The 16,803-nt window shown below is 43.1% G+C and overlaps 1 protein-coding gene across 2 annotated transcripts; it reads right to left on the bottom strand.

Moving 5' to 3' along the window:
* Positions 1–379: 379 nt before the first annotated feature.
* On the bottom strand, positions 380–16,210 carry Nars1 (asparaginyl-tRNA synthetase 1). 2 transcript variants are annotated; one of them, XM_075968480.1, is made up of 15 exons: positions 16,058–16,210; positions 14,963–15,045; positions 11,934–11,999; positions 11,741–11,833; positions 11,566–11,655; positions 10,519–10,597; positions 9,177–9,247; positions 7,820–7,906; positions 5,844–6,065; positions 5,548–5,747; positions 5,069–5,204; positions 4,036–4,149; positions 1,927–2,058; positions 1,472–1,603; positions 380–728 (listed from the first exon to the last, which is right to left on the bottom strand). In XM_075968480.1, the coding sequence occupies exons 1-15, from the start codon at positions 16,098–16,100 to the stop codon at positions 597–599; spliced, it is 1,680 nt and encodes a 559-aa protein (XP_075824595.1). In that variant the 5' UTR covers positions 16,101–16,210; the 3' UTR covers positions 380–596. The 2 variants fall into 2 exon arrangements, with proteins under 2 accessions (XP_075824595.1, XP_075824596.1); XM_075968481.1 differs by having other exon boundaries at positions 14,963–15,042; positions 16,058–16,194.
* Between the last annotated feature and the right edge of the window lie 593 nt (positions 16,211–16,803).

Here is a 16,803-nt window from a genome sequence, read left to right as displayed (position 1 = left end):
AACTCAATCCCCTTTATAATTTTTTTCCTACCAATTCATGCCCCTCAGAATCAGAAGTACTGTGTGAATTTAGAAAAGATTAATAGCGAATGTAAGACTATGGTATTCGATTCCAGTATCTACACTGCTGCACAATAATTAATACTAGATTTTTTATATCCTATGGCCAATTTTTCTTTTAGATGTTTGCTATAACATGTATATAATACATTAAATAATTCCTGTGACATTTAAAAGGACAAAAATATAGTTGATGGAATATCAGACTATATTTAAAACTATACAATCATATATGGTTTATTTAATACAGTGATTGTAACCTACAGTATGATAAAATGTCTTCCAACTAAAGAGTGATATGCCACGTACTTTCTGAAAATTCTGTAATGAGTACTTTTATTAAAAGGAAACCAATGTCACTTTGTATTCAAGTCACATCTACTTCTTTTATGGTAATGGGAAGAAAACACATAAAGACAGAAAAAGCTACTAGCCCAATAGGAAATCAAGGGATGTTTCGAATTTTTGTTCTTTTGCAGAAGCAGTCTTATCTTTTCATGAACATTTCCCTTCCTTCATGCTTCAGGGCCACTTGGTTATGGTCTGCAGCGTTGGACGAATCGAGGGTACAAGCACACATCTCGGATGTGATATCTGTTCAGAATCCAACTTAGGAATCTTTCCAGGCCCAGGCCATAGCCTCCATGAGGACATGTACCATATTTTCTCTGTTAAATAAAAGGGAAGAAAGAGAAAGAATGTATGCTTACTTTAAAACTACAACTAAACATGTTGAAATTACTACCATGAGCTAACTTTCACAATGCAATGTAGCGTTAACTCACTGTAGTCAATGCAGCCAAACCCATATGCCTTCATAAACCACAGAGACATAATAAAAACCACATCAAGGATGTAGAGCCACCCTGAAAGGAAGAGAGGATTTCAACCTTTCTACCTTATTCCCATGACTTATCAGGAGAGTAAGGAACAGTATTAGATGTTGGCAGGATCTAATAATAGATTTAAAAACTGCAGCAGGGGCTAGCAAGGTAAGTTAGCTCAGCAGTTTAGTGCACTGGCTGTTTTTCCAGAGGGTCTGGGTTCAGATTCCAGCACCCACAAGGTAGCTTAGTACTCTCTGTACTGGCAGCTGCAGGAGCTCTCAAGCCCTCTTCTGCCTCTGGGAGCACGGCATGTGAAACATACATGCAGGGAAAATACCCATACACATTAAAAATACAAAAAACCTGCAGCAGATAAAGAGTTTGCCAAATGGCACTGACCTATAACTTGACTGAAGACAAAAATGGCAATATCCAAATGCTACACAAAGCAAACACAGATCATTTAAATACTCATGGATGACCTGGGATTCTGGCCTCCAATGCCATACAACACAAGGCATTTCAATGTATGAAAAATTTATTACAGTGAAAAAAGCTAAAGAAGTTTAAACAATTGTTTTTACCTGATCTGTATACCAGTAATAAGGAGCAGGGTCAATTCCTTCCCTTTTGTAGCCTTCCAGAATTTCTTCACTATCCCAAGAGCGCATCGAGCCGCCCACAATCTCACCAACATTGGGCATCAACACATCAACCTTTAAATAAAAAGTCAAAAAACAAACAAAAAACTATCACAATTACGCCAGTCTATCAGACAAGATTACAAGGCTTTAAGGAAAATTTCAATTAAGCTCCTAACTTGAAAGGAAGCCCCGCGACTATGCAAAATTCAAGTATTACTCAAATTCTTTATCAGAACACGTCAACCCAATCAGGGAAGAAGTTTTTTTTTTTAACTTTAATTACTGTCATTATAGATTTATGAAATACTTGTCATGAGCTATATCTTATCCAAAATGACAGTTCCCAGTCCCTTAAAAGAGCTCAGTTTCTAATACTCAGAGAACCACAAACTGACAGATTCAGTGAGCCGAGGATCCTCAGGACATCGCTGCATATAGAAGGACTTGATCTCCACTGGAAATCGACACAGCAGGATTGGTTCATTAATGGTGTCTGTCATCAGTCTCTCAGGAGCTTCAGGAATATCCTGAGGTGAAACCAGACTTCATTAACTTTAAAACTGCGAACCGAGAGTGGCTCTTCCAGCATTTGCTGTCCCCGGCTATGTTTCTGTAGCACAGCAGAGGACACACACAGACCCAAAGCTCACAGACACGCACACAGGAACAAGTCCTTCTAAAGAGGAAAACCTACTCGTGGCATCAAGTGAACTGTAGGAAGATCTGCTTCTTTTAACACAGCCCACACAGTGTGCTGAGGCTGCTAGGGAACAGCACCACTGCCCAGACATCTCTAAGCTGTGACAAGATACTGCTCAGTATTCTGGTCAGTGGCCAGATCCAAGCTCTTAACAGCATATGGCCCGCTTGGTCTCCAGAGCAGAAGACAGTCAGTGTATGCTCCAGGACATCACTGCTCTGCAGAGTACTGAAAACACTCATCTTTAAACTGTGACCTGCACTCCCTTCCTGTTACAAACATCACTTACTGGCAGAAAAGTCATAAAATAACCAACACACCTCCAACAATAACCAAGAAATATTAGATGATGATAAACCAAGCTAAATTAGTGTCTTTCCCAAAACATTCTTTAAGAAATCATATTCAAACCAGAACTCAAAACTCCTGTCCCAGTAAAAACTGAGAGCTGGACAAGAGTCATTGATTTGTTTTAAAAACTGAAACAGGCTAGGCCGTTCCAGGACAGGCTCCAAAGCTACAGAGAAACCCTATCTCAGGAGAAAAAAGAAAAAACAGGGAACTGAAACAGAACTTGGCATTCACCGGCTCTGTTCCCTGAAGCCCTGTGCCCTCAGGTATGAAAGACAAGGATAAGCGCGCACGCGGGGGGGGGGGGGGGGACAATCTGATCTCCAAGCTTCTCTCTTCCTCCCACACTGGGGGATCTGTGTGAGATGAAAATACACCTGGAAAGTCCGCAATGTTTGCTAGCTCCAGAGCCCTCCTGCTGTGGGGCAGCAGAAATGTTTGCTAGCTCCAGAGCCCTCCTGCTATGGGGCAGCAGAAATGTTTGCTAGCTCCAGAGCCCTCCTGCTGTGGGGCAGCAGAAATGCACTCACCCACCAGCAGGCACTGAGGACGCCTGTGCCAGGGGCATTACCCACTTCACCTGGTCACGAGCCTTCAGTGACACAGCAGGCTGAGAGAGTCCACCTGGGGAACTAGGACATTTGTGCTCTACAGTTAGTGACTGTCTCTCATTCAACCATGCTAAGTACTAGGGATAATAAAAGTACTTAAAAACTTCAGTTCAAAAGCTGGGTCGTGGGGGCCCATGCCTTTAATTCCAGCACTTGGGAGGCAGAGGCTGGCAGATCTCTGAGTTCAGGGCCAGCCTGGTCTACAAGAGCTAGTTCCAGGACAGACTCCAAAGCTACAGAGAAACCCTGTCTCAAAAAAACAAAAACAAAACAAACTTCAGTGCAGAATTACGCTATGTATCATAAACTGAATTTACAAGGCAGCAAGTGCAGTGTGGCGAGCTGCTGTGTCATCTGTTCTCAACAGAGATTCCTTCTTAACCCAAAGAAAAACTGCTGAGTAGCAGCTACTGACATTTCACCTGTAAACACACACACACACACACACACACACACACACACACACACACACACACACGCGCGCGCGCACGCGTATGCACCCACAGTGTACTAAAATAATCAAATACATAGGTCTGGACCAGTTATAACTGACACCCCCAAATACATGCTGGTAGGCTCAAGAATGCACTGGCCGAGGAATGCTCATGAGAGCAGGAAAAGGAGAAGGGCACTGTGTGGAAGAAGGAACTCCAATGCTTTAGAATTGCCCAAAAGGACGCTATTCTAAAGTCCATTCTATCAGGAATCCAGATAATTTCAAGACGTAGCTTCTGCTAGTACTACTGACTTGAGGACAGGTAGAGGCTTCCAGCATCAAGCAGCCACCATCAGCAACCTTACGTACACACTCCCCTCTGAAGCAAGGAGAAAGGGATACATACGTCTCCAAACTCATAGAGCGTCCCGTCCTCTTTCTTTACATCGTGTTCCCTCAGCCACTCAATAGCATCTGAATAGTTCATTCGTCTGAAAGGCCGTTTAGGAGGTTTAAAGTTCTAGAGTAAAAAGAAGGAAAAAAAAACTGTATAAAAGGAAAGCATTCAAACTAAAACATTTATTAAGAAACAAAAATGGGGCTGGAGAGATGACTCAGTGGTTAAGTTACGGGCTGCACTTCCAGAGGACCCAGGTTTGATTCCCATCATGGTAGCTCACAACCACCTATAACTCTAGTTCCAGGAGACTCAACACCTTCTTCTGGCTTCTAGATACACTGCATGCATGTGGTGCAGACATGCAAGCAGGCAAAATGGCTCAGGCATATTTTTAGCTAGCTCTTACATCTTAAATTAACTCACTTCTATTAGCCTATGTATTACCCTGTGGTTAAGGCTGTGGCATTTCCTCATTTTCTACATGTCTTATTTCCTCAGCAGCTGGCTAGTGTCTGTTTGACTCCACCTACTCTCTCTCTATGTATCTCTGTTCAGATTTCCTGCCTGGCTTTCCTCTGCTAAGCCATTGACCGAAACATCTTTATTCATCAACCAATAAAAGCAACACATATACAGAAGGACACCACACATCAGACAGGTAAAGCCTTGGCCAGGCAAGCCTGACAGCCAGGGTCTGATCCGTGGAACCGCATTCCATGAAGCTGTTCTCTGCCTTCCACATGCCATCACTGTACAAGTGGGCCCACACACACCATTAACACATAAAATAATAATAAATTCTTTAAAAAGACAACAATCCTACAGATCATTAATATGAAAGAGCATTTCAGATGAAGAAATACTTATGAACCACCTCTTCTATAAGCTAAAATATAGTTATTGGCAACTACCAATATTAAGTTTAAGTCTTCAAAACATTACCTACTTAATTTTAGCTCACTAAATCTATAAAAATTGAGAGCGATTCTGTCTTCTACAAGACTGGAACCTCTTCATTTCGAGAAAACACCACACCTACCGGGTTAAGGTCGTACACTATGCTCGCCACTGGTGACTTCAAGACTCTGTCCACCACGTCACACACCAGGTCTTCCAAACGGTTCAGGAGGTCCTCAAAGGTCAGGAAGGGGCACTCGGCTTCCACGTGCGTGAATCTGAACAACAGACACAAAGGTTCTCTCAAGCAAAGATCTGGACCTGGGGGAAGAAGTGTCCAGAAAGGAACCAAAGCCCTGATCTAGCAACCCTCACTGACTGGTACCTAAGAAGCCAACTGCCTTTTCTTGCTTCTCAGCCAGGGTCTTATAGACCAGGCTGGTCTTCAACTTCTGGTCTTCCTGCCTCCACCTCCCGACTGACTGGCGTGTACCACCATGCACGCTACTTTTATATGGTGCTGCGGACAGAACCCAGACCCTGAGGTATGCTAAGCATTCACTCGACTAGCTGAACTTTAACCCCAGCCCGAGGGGCAGCTTGGGTAGGACAATTTCGTACTCAGCCAGGTGCCTTCGTGTTCTGGACTGTTCGGCCCTGTAGGACTGGGCGATACAGAAAACATCCCCCAGGGCCGGAAGGCAGGTCTCCAGGTACAGCTGCGAGGACTGGGTCAAAAACGCTTCCTCCCCAAAATAGTCAAGCTTGAAGAGTGTGGCCCCGCCTTCCACCTGCGTCTGCACCAGCGTCGGGGTGGTAACCTATTACGGTGAGAAGGAGCACACAGGTCTGCTACTGCCAGCCGTCTTCCAATGGCACGGGGCGTCACTCGTAGGAGACCTGGAACGGGCACTTACTTCACAGTAGCCCCTGTCGAAGAAGTGATCCCTAAAGCACCTGGTGATCATGGACCGTGCCTTCAAGATTTTGGACATGTTCTCTCCGCGGATCATCATGTGCCGGTTGTTGAGCTGGACATCGACATCGGACTCCTCGTTGATCAGGTTATCAGCCCCTCCAGCTGGGGCCAGCCCCACCAGTTCCCAGAAGTCACAGCTCAGCTCGTGGCCTCCCGGAGCCTACAGTTTAACAAGCAGAGGGAGTGAGACAGACACTAAGCCGACAGTCCTGAAGATCCTGGGCCCAAATTTCCAGATGTTATTTTAAGAGCACCATTAGTAGTTTTAGCCTCTAGATTTACACACCCAGCAACTCAGTATTACAATTTTATATTTAATACTTCTTTCCATGTAAACACACACACACTTTTATAAATAAGAAGGTATGTACTAAGAATTAAATCAACTCTAATTCCATGACCTGGAGTAATTACTTACAGCTATTAGCATCATGATTTATTTTTCTAGCATTTGCCTAAAGATTTAGTTAACATACTTACCAATATTTCAAAACTTAAATACGGAGCTAAGAGCTGGTTCAGCAGTTAAGAGTGCATACTAAGCTTCCAGAGGACCCGAGTCCGGTTCCTAACACCTACGAAGTGGCTCAAACCACTTTTAAATCCAGCTCCAGAGGGTCTGACATCTCTGCTTCCTGAGGGGATCTGCACTCATGTGCACAGAGCACACACCAACACACACACACACAATTGAAGTAATAAAAAAATAAAATCTTAAATTTTGGAAAATGGAAAGTTTTACTAAAAGCAGTTTATCTACTTGGAGAAAGAGTCAAAATCTCCCCTACTGACTCTACAAAAAGTAATTCTCTTTAAAAGCCTCATCTTGTTGCCAAACACTGGACAGCAAGTAACACCATGACAACCACTCCATCTCTACCATGCCACTTCAAGGAAGGCTGGGTGAATTCACTCACTCACTTTTATTACAGGGCAGGCTTTTACACGGACTCTGGGCTAGGAGTGTTTGCTCCCTCTTGTGGTTAATATGCTACATCTGTAGTTTCTCTTCCTGGGCAACAATTACAACCACAGTAGTTATTTGAATTGTGATTACCGACCGACAGGTTACCTCGGCTAGGGCACAAATATATCTTATGCACATTTTTCTTCTCTTTCTCCTTCTATTTTTTTTTTAAACTACCAATTCCTGCTCAAAACATTTCAGTTTAGACTAGTGTTTTCTGAAACTCTCACCTCGCTAAGTTACTACTACACCACAGCAAAGTGGCTGCACAACCAACCAAGAGGGTCAGTAAGGAATGAAGCCGAAAAGCTAAGGTGGTTTGTTTGGAAGCAAGTTCTCATTATGGAGCTCTGACTGTCCTGGAATTCACTATGTAGACCACGTTGATTCACAGAAATCTATCCGCCTCTGCCTTCAAGTGCTGGGATTAAAAATAATGTGTGAGCCCACGCTATTCTGATTTGACCGTGAGCTCTGCATTCTCTCAAAGTCACAGTGACATTACTTGCCCCGCGGCAGCAGAGGAAGGTGTTCGGGTCAGGAGGCCCCTACCTGCATGAATGAGTTTGGTCACTCAGGCGAGTTAGCGTCAGTGATCATGAGACTAGATTTGTCACACAAGCCAGCTCAGCCCCACCCCAATGTACTGAATACATTCTTTAGTCTTGATGCCCCTCCACCGTGGACTAACCAACTTCCAGAGCTACAAGAAAATTCTCTTGTTTTCATAAATTTCCCAGTCCACGAGACTCTGTTATAGCTACGAAAATCAGACTACAACAAAAACTGTTAGCAGACATATTTTACTGGAAAAGAACACAGTACACTGAATTTACATTACTTTATGCTTGTGTATTTATATGCCATACGCCAAATGTACCAATAAAGACATTGAGAACAAACCATTAAATACCGACTACTTTATTCCACGCGTTCACCCCGCTCACCTGCTTGCCCTTTGGAGTCAGGTTTAGTGTTCCATATACTGCCACGCTGCTCTCAGTGGACAAGACTACTCCATTGTAACACTGGCACTGCAAAAGGGCAAAGTTCATTATTAGGCTACTTATGCTGATTTTAAAATATTCTAATAAAGTTAAAGGAATTGTTTACAAACAAGTTATTAGTCAAATATTTGTAAAGTCAGGATTGATACTACCACTAATTTTATTTTTGGCTTCTTTTTGAGACAGGGTCTCATATAGCCCCAGCTAGCCTTGCACTGCTCATATTCCTGCCTCTTCTTGCAAGTGCTGGGATTACAGGCTATGCTACCACCCTGGGTTCAACACTGATTAATGAGAGAGCGAGAGTGTGCAAGCGCTATTTTTGGAGGAGGCAATGTACCCATGCACCACATGTTTCTATTAGCAACGGACTGCTACGTATCACCTATTGGGTAGCTGATATTACCTATTGATATGATAGCGAAGTACACCGTGATATTTGCTCAATGAGATAGCTTACTAAAGTATTTCTTGGACTGGGGTGCTATGGTTGAGTAACATATGGCTATATAAAAACATATTTATGTTCCCTTTAGATGAATACATAAGCATAAAAGACCGTAGTCCATTACATAGCCATACAGTTCATTTTTGACTTAAGATAGAGCCTCTCTACACTGTGATGACCAGCACATGCTAAAGTCATTAGGAGAAAAATAATGGGCAATTCAACAATAGAGGGATAAGGCTTCTACACTGAAAGCCACTGATCACAAAGACATGTCAACATCATGTGCCTCCTGATATAACCAGAACAGCTTTGCACAGGAAGCACTCATATGAAGGATATATAAAAAAAAAAATCAACACTATCAGACCAAGGTCCATTTATAAAACACAGGGCAAGCAGAAGCACACTAAGTGACAGAGAGACAGGAATTAACCAAACTCATCTGTAAGACACTCTAGAGTAATTTCTGGATTTTCCTCCCACAAATAACTGGGAGCAGAAAGAGAGATAATGAGCAACAAGGAGACACTGTTAGCAATGTGACATCCAGGGAAAGACACCAAGATCCAGCATAACCTGTGGTTACTCAAGCCAGGTCTTAAGACTCCCTGTACTACCCTGTCTTTATAGTTCAAGAAAATTTCCATAACAAAAGCTTCTCTCTAGCTTTTCCAAGGTACAATCAAAACTTTTTACATTTATGATACACAATGGTTTTTGACATGGGTATCCATAGTTAACACAGTAAAAATCTGAAGTATGTGTAGAGATCCTAAAATTCTCAAAACTTATAAAATGGACTGTAGTAAATTCACCTTTCAGGCATATGTAAAATAAAATACTTACCAAGTCATCTGACAAGACACACTGCAGATAGCCCGTACCATCTCGCAACACCAGAAACATCAAATTCTTTCCTAGGAACAAGAAACAAAACTTCAGCCAGGGTACTTCACAATCCTCCTACATAAAACAGTCCCAGGGGCAGTCATGGGAGTTCAGACCTCTCCATGCTCTCTGCCTTTGACATCCCTGCCCCCAAGCCTCGTCTCTGTGTACTTTACGTTCTAACCACATGATCCACACAGGATGTGTTAGAGATCATGGGACGGTTAAGTCAGTTAAGGAGCTGAGGCATTGTCTTATCTACTTCTGAATCTCCTATAATGTAAAGAAAAGTGCTGAGCACTCAGGAGGAGGGACATAAGGATATGAAATTAAACATTCATTTATTCTTATGAAAGATTTATTAGTTTATTATCTTGCTATAAGTGATAGTAACTTATAGCAAGATAATAAACTAATAAAAAGAGAGAAAAGGTCAGGCTGAAGGTAATCATAAAAATCAAAACTAGGATGCTGGCGGGAGAGAGATCCTGGAGAATCTCAGACATCAATCTCAGTCCTCCACACGTGTCTGTCCACACATAAGCATGCCACACACATTCAAACATGTATTCATACACAGCATACACGGGGAGGGGGGAGAACAGGAACCGACAAAAACACTAACTAAAAAAGGTCTCATTCCAGATCAGGATCTGTCTTATAACACACAGCCCTGTTTCTCAATAAATAGTTAAAATTCAATGTGAGGATGATGTACTTGTTATACACCTCTTGATCAATGTGATTACTAAGAGTTCAAGTAATATCTAAATAATCTTCAAACTTTCATAGTCATATTACATATGAACAAATTTAGGTTATAAATCATTACATCACTTAAAAAGACAGTATACATACCAAAAACCTAAACAAACTCGGAAAAGTGTTTTTATGCTGGTCTTTGTAAATGGAGACTGCTTGTTCATTTCCCAGCCACCCAGACTCAAACAATCACACAGAAACTATATTAATTACAACACTATTTGGCCAATTAGCTCAGGCTTCTTGTAACTCTTACATCTTAAATTAACCCATTTCTGTGTATCGCCACAAGGTTCTGGGGGGCATCTTTCTCTTTCGGCAGCTACATGGCCTCTCTGACTCTGCTGCCTACTTTCTCTATATATCTCTGTTCAGATTTCCCACATGGCTTTGCTCTGCTAAGCCATTGGCCCAAACAGTTTTATTCACCAAGCAATAAAAGCAATACATATACAAAATGACATCTCCTATCAGTTTTTCATCTAAGACCAGGTTTATTTAAGATTGAAAAGAGGGAAAGAAAAACCGCCCCACTCACCTTGCCTCCGCAACCTGTGGACCCAGCCAAACACCTTCACTCTTTGGCCTCTATAGCCTTCTAATGCACAAATCTTTACCTGTCAAATTTAAATAAAAACTATCTTAATTATGCCATTTATCACATACCAAGATTTTCACTAATATTACAAAGACCCATAGATTGTAGTAAATAGTTAAAAAACTATCACTGCTGAATGCGATGGCAGACACATTTAATCTCAGTACTTGTAAGGCAAGCCAGGAAGATCTCTATGTGGGATACTAACAAGACCTTTTGTAGAAAGAAACCCAACAAAACAACAACTAAAAACTCAAACTAACCAACCAACCAACCAACCAAAAAATACTCCCCACCATAACAATTAATTAAAAAAAAAATTCTTTTCCATTACTGTAAAGTTGGTAATGAGAGATACCTACAACTGGCTGGGATCCTATTAAAGAAAAACAGGTAAGGAGTGAATTTAGTTTGTCCCCCGCAGTAGCAACAATCCCAGCCTGTCCAGTCCCTCTGCACACCTACACACCAGGAAACTAAGACAAGAGAGGAGATGTGAAGAGGAACTAGGTGGTGACTGGAGGGGCTAGGAGGTGACAGACACTTGGCCAGCAAAAGCATCAATGGAACCCAAGCCACACTCACTCCTGAGTCAGCAATCTGTTTGGGTCCCAGAAAAAACACAGGAACAAACTTCCCCTCAAATAATCATAAATACTTCTTATATATTTGTAAAACTTTTGAAAACCACAGAGATTTGGACTTTTACTTCTGGGTGAGGAAACTGATACTACAGAGGGCAAAATCATTTGCCTCAAATCACCCAGCACAGCCAGCTAGTCCTCCACACCTGATACCCGTCAGCCAGAGCAGAATCTGCTTACCACACAATTTCTAGTCTTAGCAACAAAATGAACCTCTAAAAGCCAACCTCAGCACTTAAAATCAAGAAGAAACAAAACCTAAGAACAAAAGATGTGTGTGTCCTGCAGACCCAGAAACCCAGGAACAGCCGTGCCCACAGTGCCAGAAACGACAGACACTTACACAGGCTGGCTCTGGCAGGCTGGGGTCATTTTTAATGATAATTTTCTTTGCTTCCTCCAGGTTCTTTTCTCTTCGTAAGTTATCTTCTGCCTGATAGTAAACACAATGCAAGTGGTCAGTGCAGTTTTGGGTGTTGTACTCTAAGAGTGTGCACAGCAGCAAGTTCACTAGTCACCTCTTTCTTCTCCCGAGAGTCATTCTTCATCTGTTCTCTGTGCCACATCTTTTTAATGTTCTTCATCTGTGACTTAGAAATGACATCCCACCTCTAGAGAGAGAGCACACAGATAGGCATTATCTTCGACCCCTCTCTGTGCTCAGAACAATTTGTCATTCACAAAACATGATTAGCGATTAGCGTGCCCTACCTCATTTTCCTTTTGTGAGTCCACATAAATGGTGGGAAACGGCTCCTTCCCGACCGTCATCAAAGCCTTGGGGAGGGAGGGAGAGAAAAAGATTTCTTTAGTATTATACAATGCTTAGTAACCAAAACCGCACCTGGATTATGAATTTGAACATGATGAAGAGCTTAGACGAAACTATCAGAACCCAAGAGACAAAACTCAATGTCAAGCGGATGACTGGCTGAGCCTCCCTCAGAAGGAGTTGGCTCTAAGAGCGGCAGGTCACACTACAGAAAACTCTAACCCATTTACCCACACAGTAAATGACCTCCACGCAGAGCAGAGTCAGAGAGACACAGGGACAAGCACAGCTATGCCAACAAAAGCAGCAGCGGAGAGCAAAACCCCTTCACTAGCAACACCTGAGAGGTTAGCGATTTGTGAAATTTGGACCCAAGTCAGGCAGGTCTGAAACTCTCTCAACAAAATAACAGCTAAGTTATATTTAATTTGAAAAATTCTTGAGACTATTCTTTTTTGAGCAATATTGACATATCAGACATTAGTGTATTATAAATCGTTTAATAGTTTATCATTTGTGTGTTTTAAGTTAATTAACAAAAATGCTTGTTATGCTTTTATTGATCATGGGGGACACCAAAGGACAATTAGGGGAATCAGCTCTCTTTCCAATACTTGGATCCCAGGGACTGAATTCAGGTTGTCAAGAATCACCTTTGCCTACTGAGCCAACTCACTGGCGCCCAAAAAAATAATTATTTAAATGGGGTCTCTAGTTCAGACCAGTCTTGACCTTGCTGTGTAGCTGAGGATGATCTTGAACTCCTGATCCTCCTACCTTTCTTTACCTTCCAAGTGCTGGAGTTACAGGCTCAAGGCAAAGATGAGTACTGTAGTGACCTCAAGCACTGTCTGAAAATTCTCACACAGGAAAAGAAATGTCTTATTCTTTCTGGAGGTAAGAGCTGAAGTTTATAAACCTCTGAGATCCTACCACACGTCTATTCTTTGCCTATTTGAGCCCCCATTAGGGCTACTGAGTTGTCCTGCTTCAGCTGCTCTGGGCCATGTCCTCAACTGTCTGGTTTCATTCTTCAGCTAGAGGCCATAAAATTACAAAGGACAGTCATGTGGGGGCATAAACAGCTAGGCCTGTAAGGAAACATTAGCAACATTTATTTAAGATTAGCTAAGATCCCCACTCCCGCATACTAAATGACAAACACACACACACACAAAGAGACAGAGAGAGAGAGAGACTCCCCACAAACATAAAAGGAACAAGAGGAGGAATGCCTAATTCCTGGAAAATCTCCACCCATTCTCAGAAGACAGGCAGCACACCCAATTACTACTTCATCTTCCTCCCTCATATTCTAAATCCTCCAATTTCCAAGACCCGAGAAGCTAGCTTGCAAGTTTATCTCCCATTTCTACCAGTCTTGACTAGTTTTTACTTTTCTAAAACCAAGGGCAAGAGGAACCCTAACCTTCTAGTGTGATTTTTGTCCACTTCGTTGCCTGCTGTAGAGCAGGGATGTAAATCTTTTGCAAACACCAAGAGACTTAACCATAAATTGTCATAGGATCACAGTCTTGTACCACACCAGTGATGGACTGCATGTCCAACTACGGCCCCATCAGACCACAGCGTGAAGGACTGCTGCGGCTGCCCACAGTGTTCTAGAAGACTCTATCTCTCATCAACACACAGCTGCGTCTGCAGACAGTTGGACTTCGCTTCTTTCCTGATACTGTACATCGATACTCATTTTTTTCTGTCAGGGATGGAAAGTGCCTATCATTCCTCGTAACAGAAGGACTCAAGCTGCAACACTCCTCTTCCGCTGGTCACCTCAAGTGTTATCAGTTTTGGAAAGTCACAGGATATGCCTCAATTGAACAAGACTTCACTCTTAAAAGTTAAAAAAAAAAAAAAACAAGACCTTGGTATGACATATCAAGGCATTACCTAGCCTGACCTAAAGAGAAAACACTTTCAGGTTAAGAGGACTTGATGACTGATATTGTCAGGCATCTAGAAAAACAAGAATCGGCCAGATATGGATGCACAGAAAAAGTAGTGTCAGGGGCTTGCTCTTCCAAAGAGGGAGCAGAACATTTAGTCTTCCCCCTTATAGGGTACCTGAAACCAGGGGGCCCCAGCATTCCAGTTCAACGGGCCTGTCAATGAATAAATAGCATGGTGGAGACACCTTGGACCACATCCTAACCTGATGGGACTAGCTGTGAGCTGGAGCACTCCTGTGGCATGTTAACAGTCCACTTGGAATGAGCTGACCGCACATGATGTTCCTAGGCCCCAAAAGAACAGTACACTACTCAAGTGGCATTTTTGTCTTCACCCTTCAGATTCCTGAGTCTGCTGTGAGAAGTGGTCCTCGGATGGGCTGCTGCTCTGTCAAGTCTCTGAATCTCAAGGTCAGGATGATCTCTGTACTATGATAAATACACCAAGAGACCTCTCTTTAGATTCCCCAGGCACGAGCTCAGTGTGACTCAAAGGTAACTTTTACTCTTACAAGAGCTGAAAAACAGACAACTCTGATGAGAAAAGGGGCAGAGATGAACACCTCGTGGGAAAAAAAAGGGAAAGGAACTGCTTTAAATGCCCCCCCCAAAAGTTTGGGCTCTGATCTAACACTATTAAATTAACATGTGAACGTGTGTTTACACACCCTCTACTTTCCCTTTTAGGAGACTCTTTTCAAACTCTAGTGCGTGAAATAAAACTATTGGGCTGGAAAGATCACCCAGTGGGGAAAGGTGACTGCCACTGGGCCTGGTGACCTGGGCTTGAGTTTGATACCTAACATTCACACGGAGGAAGGACAGAAAAATGGTGGACAGTATCTTCTGATTCCATACGCAGAGGAACACAAATACTGCCCCCCCCATGAACAAAGGTAGTATTTTCTTTTTAAAGAAAGAACGGAATAAAATTCTCGAACAGACATTCGCCACAGCGGTCCTTCCTCAAGGCGGAGCAGCCACCCTAGTGAGGTTACCTTCAGGCCGGTTTTAAATGGCTTCTCCTTGGTTCCATCTCCTGTTGCATCATTTCCTTCTCGGTCAGAGACATACAGCTCTGCTGTTTATAAAAAGAGGAAAAGTTACTCATCGTTCATCAATAACTCTCAGCCACGTTAGCTTGCTGCAGCTCTACCCATTTTCTATCTTCGGGAAACAGAAAAAGCATCTGGTTTGTAAAGACGCCCACAGGCCCAAAGAAATCAACATATTATTTTTCCGATCTCCCCTTTTAAGACTATCCCACCTAGCACAATGAATTACAAAACTGATTTTTCTAAACGAACTTTTTCGTTATTTTAACCTGCTGGCACGACTCTTTTCCTTGAGCGAACAATAAAGCTGGGGTTTTGAAATCCATCCTACCTTGATGAGATGCTGTACCTTAAATTAAAAGCCAGGGTGACCCGGGGAGAATTTATTTAACCTTACTGTGCTTATTTCTTTATCTTTAAAATCAGGAAAACAATATACACCTTACAGGGCTGTATGTATATACTGAGGATGAATCGGAACAAGATGTGAATCAGGCATCCCGGAAAACAATGCACCGGGAGCAAGTGAACATGACAGTATCCTCTGCTCTTCAAAACAAACCCAATCTCTGGGGTTAAAACTGCAGAGGGCCTCACAACTGCTAGGTCTAATTGGGACATTGCCTCGGTCTCTTAAATGTCTTATTTCTACGGCTGCAAATCTCAGCAGAAAAATAAGGTTTAGGAGAAATAATTACAGTCTTAAATCCTCCATAAGATCAAGAAAAGAAGTGCATAGTTGGGGGTTTCATTAGGTCCCAGCGCCTTGCTGCGCCCCAGTCTGGGCGGCATCACGAGACTTTGGCAGTAGGGCTGGGCCAGAGAGGCGGTGGCCGAGGGACCCACAGGACTGGAGTAGAACCCGACTTAGGTCACCGAGTCTGGTGCCCAGGTGGTCCAGGTCTGAGGGTCTGGTGCGAAGGACCAGAACCCCGCAAATATTTGGGAGCGTGCCCACGCTGCGCCAAGCACGGAAGGGAGGTCTGGAAATTCGGCCGGAACATTTCTGTACCGGACCTCAAGCCGAACCTCACTCACCGAGTACCATCCCTGCAGTCGCCCTGATCACCTCCGAGGACATCGACACCGCAACACCGCCGCCTGGTCACCTCAACGTGCACACAGGGCTTCCTTGACTGAGGCGTTGCATCATACTGTCTAGGGCAGTCGTCGCGGATATGAGTCAGCGGAACGTCGGGCATCCATTGGCTGCAGGAGGTGGGCAAGTGACGCAGAAGCCACCATGTTTAGTCAGGGAAGAGAACACTTCCGGTTCGGAGGCACTGGGCGGGGTGCCTTCCCGGGACTCAGGAGGCGGAACTGGGTCTCCCTGGAAAGGGTTGGGCAGCGTGGTTAAGCTCCCTGCCTCCCCGACTCTCGTCTAGCTGAACGCAAGGCAGATTCGGTTTCTGAGAGAGTCATCCACCACGAGGGAAAAGGGGTTTTGGATGTATTTTTTTTAAACTTTTATGTGTAGTGTATGAGTTTTGCCGGCATCTATGTACGTACACCAGGTGTGTGCCTTGTAAAAGAAAAGTCCTCGCATCCGTTGGAACCGGAGATAAGGATGACTGTGAGCTGAGAAACGAACTCGTGAGAGCAATGTGTGTTCTTAACCGCATTATAGTCCCCTATAGTATACTTTAAAAAGAAGAAGAAAGGAATTGTGATGAGCTGACCGTCTACCTGCTTCCCTAACAGAACAGTATATAGCATTTAATTGCATTAATTGATCACTAATCCACAGATGATTTAAAATATGAATGAGGATTTATGTAGTCTCA

Source organism: Microtus pennsylvanicus, chromosome 4 (assembly GCF_037038515.1).
Source record: "Microtus pennsylvanicus isolate mMicPen1 chromosome 4, mMicPen1.hap1, whole genome shotgun sequence".
Lineage (NCBI taxonomy): Eukaryota > Metazoa > Chordata > Mammalia > Rodentia > Cricetidae > Microtus > Microtus pennsylvanicus.
Note: the sequence above shows the minus strand (reverse complement) of the source record. Positions and strands in the feature narration are given on the sequence as shown.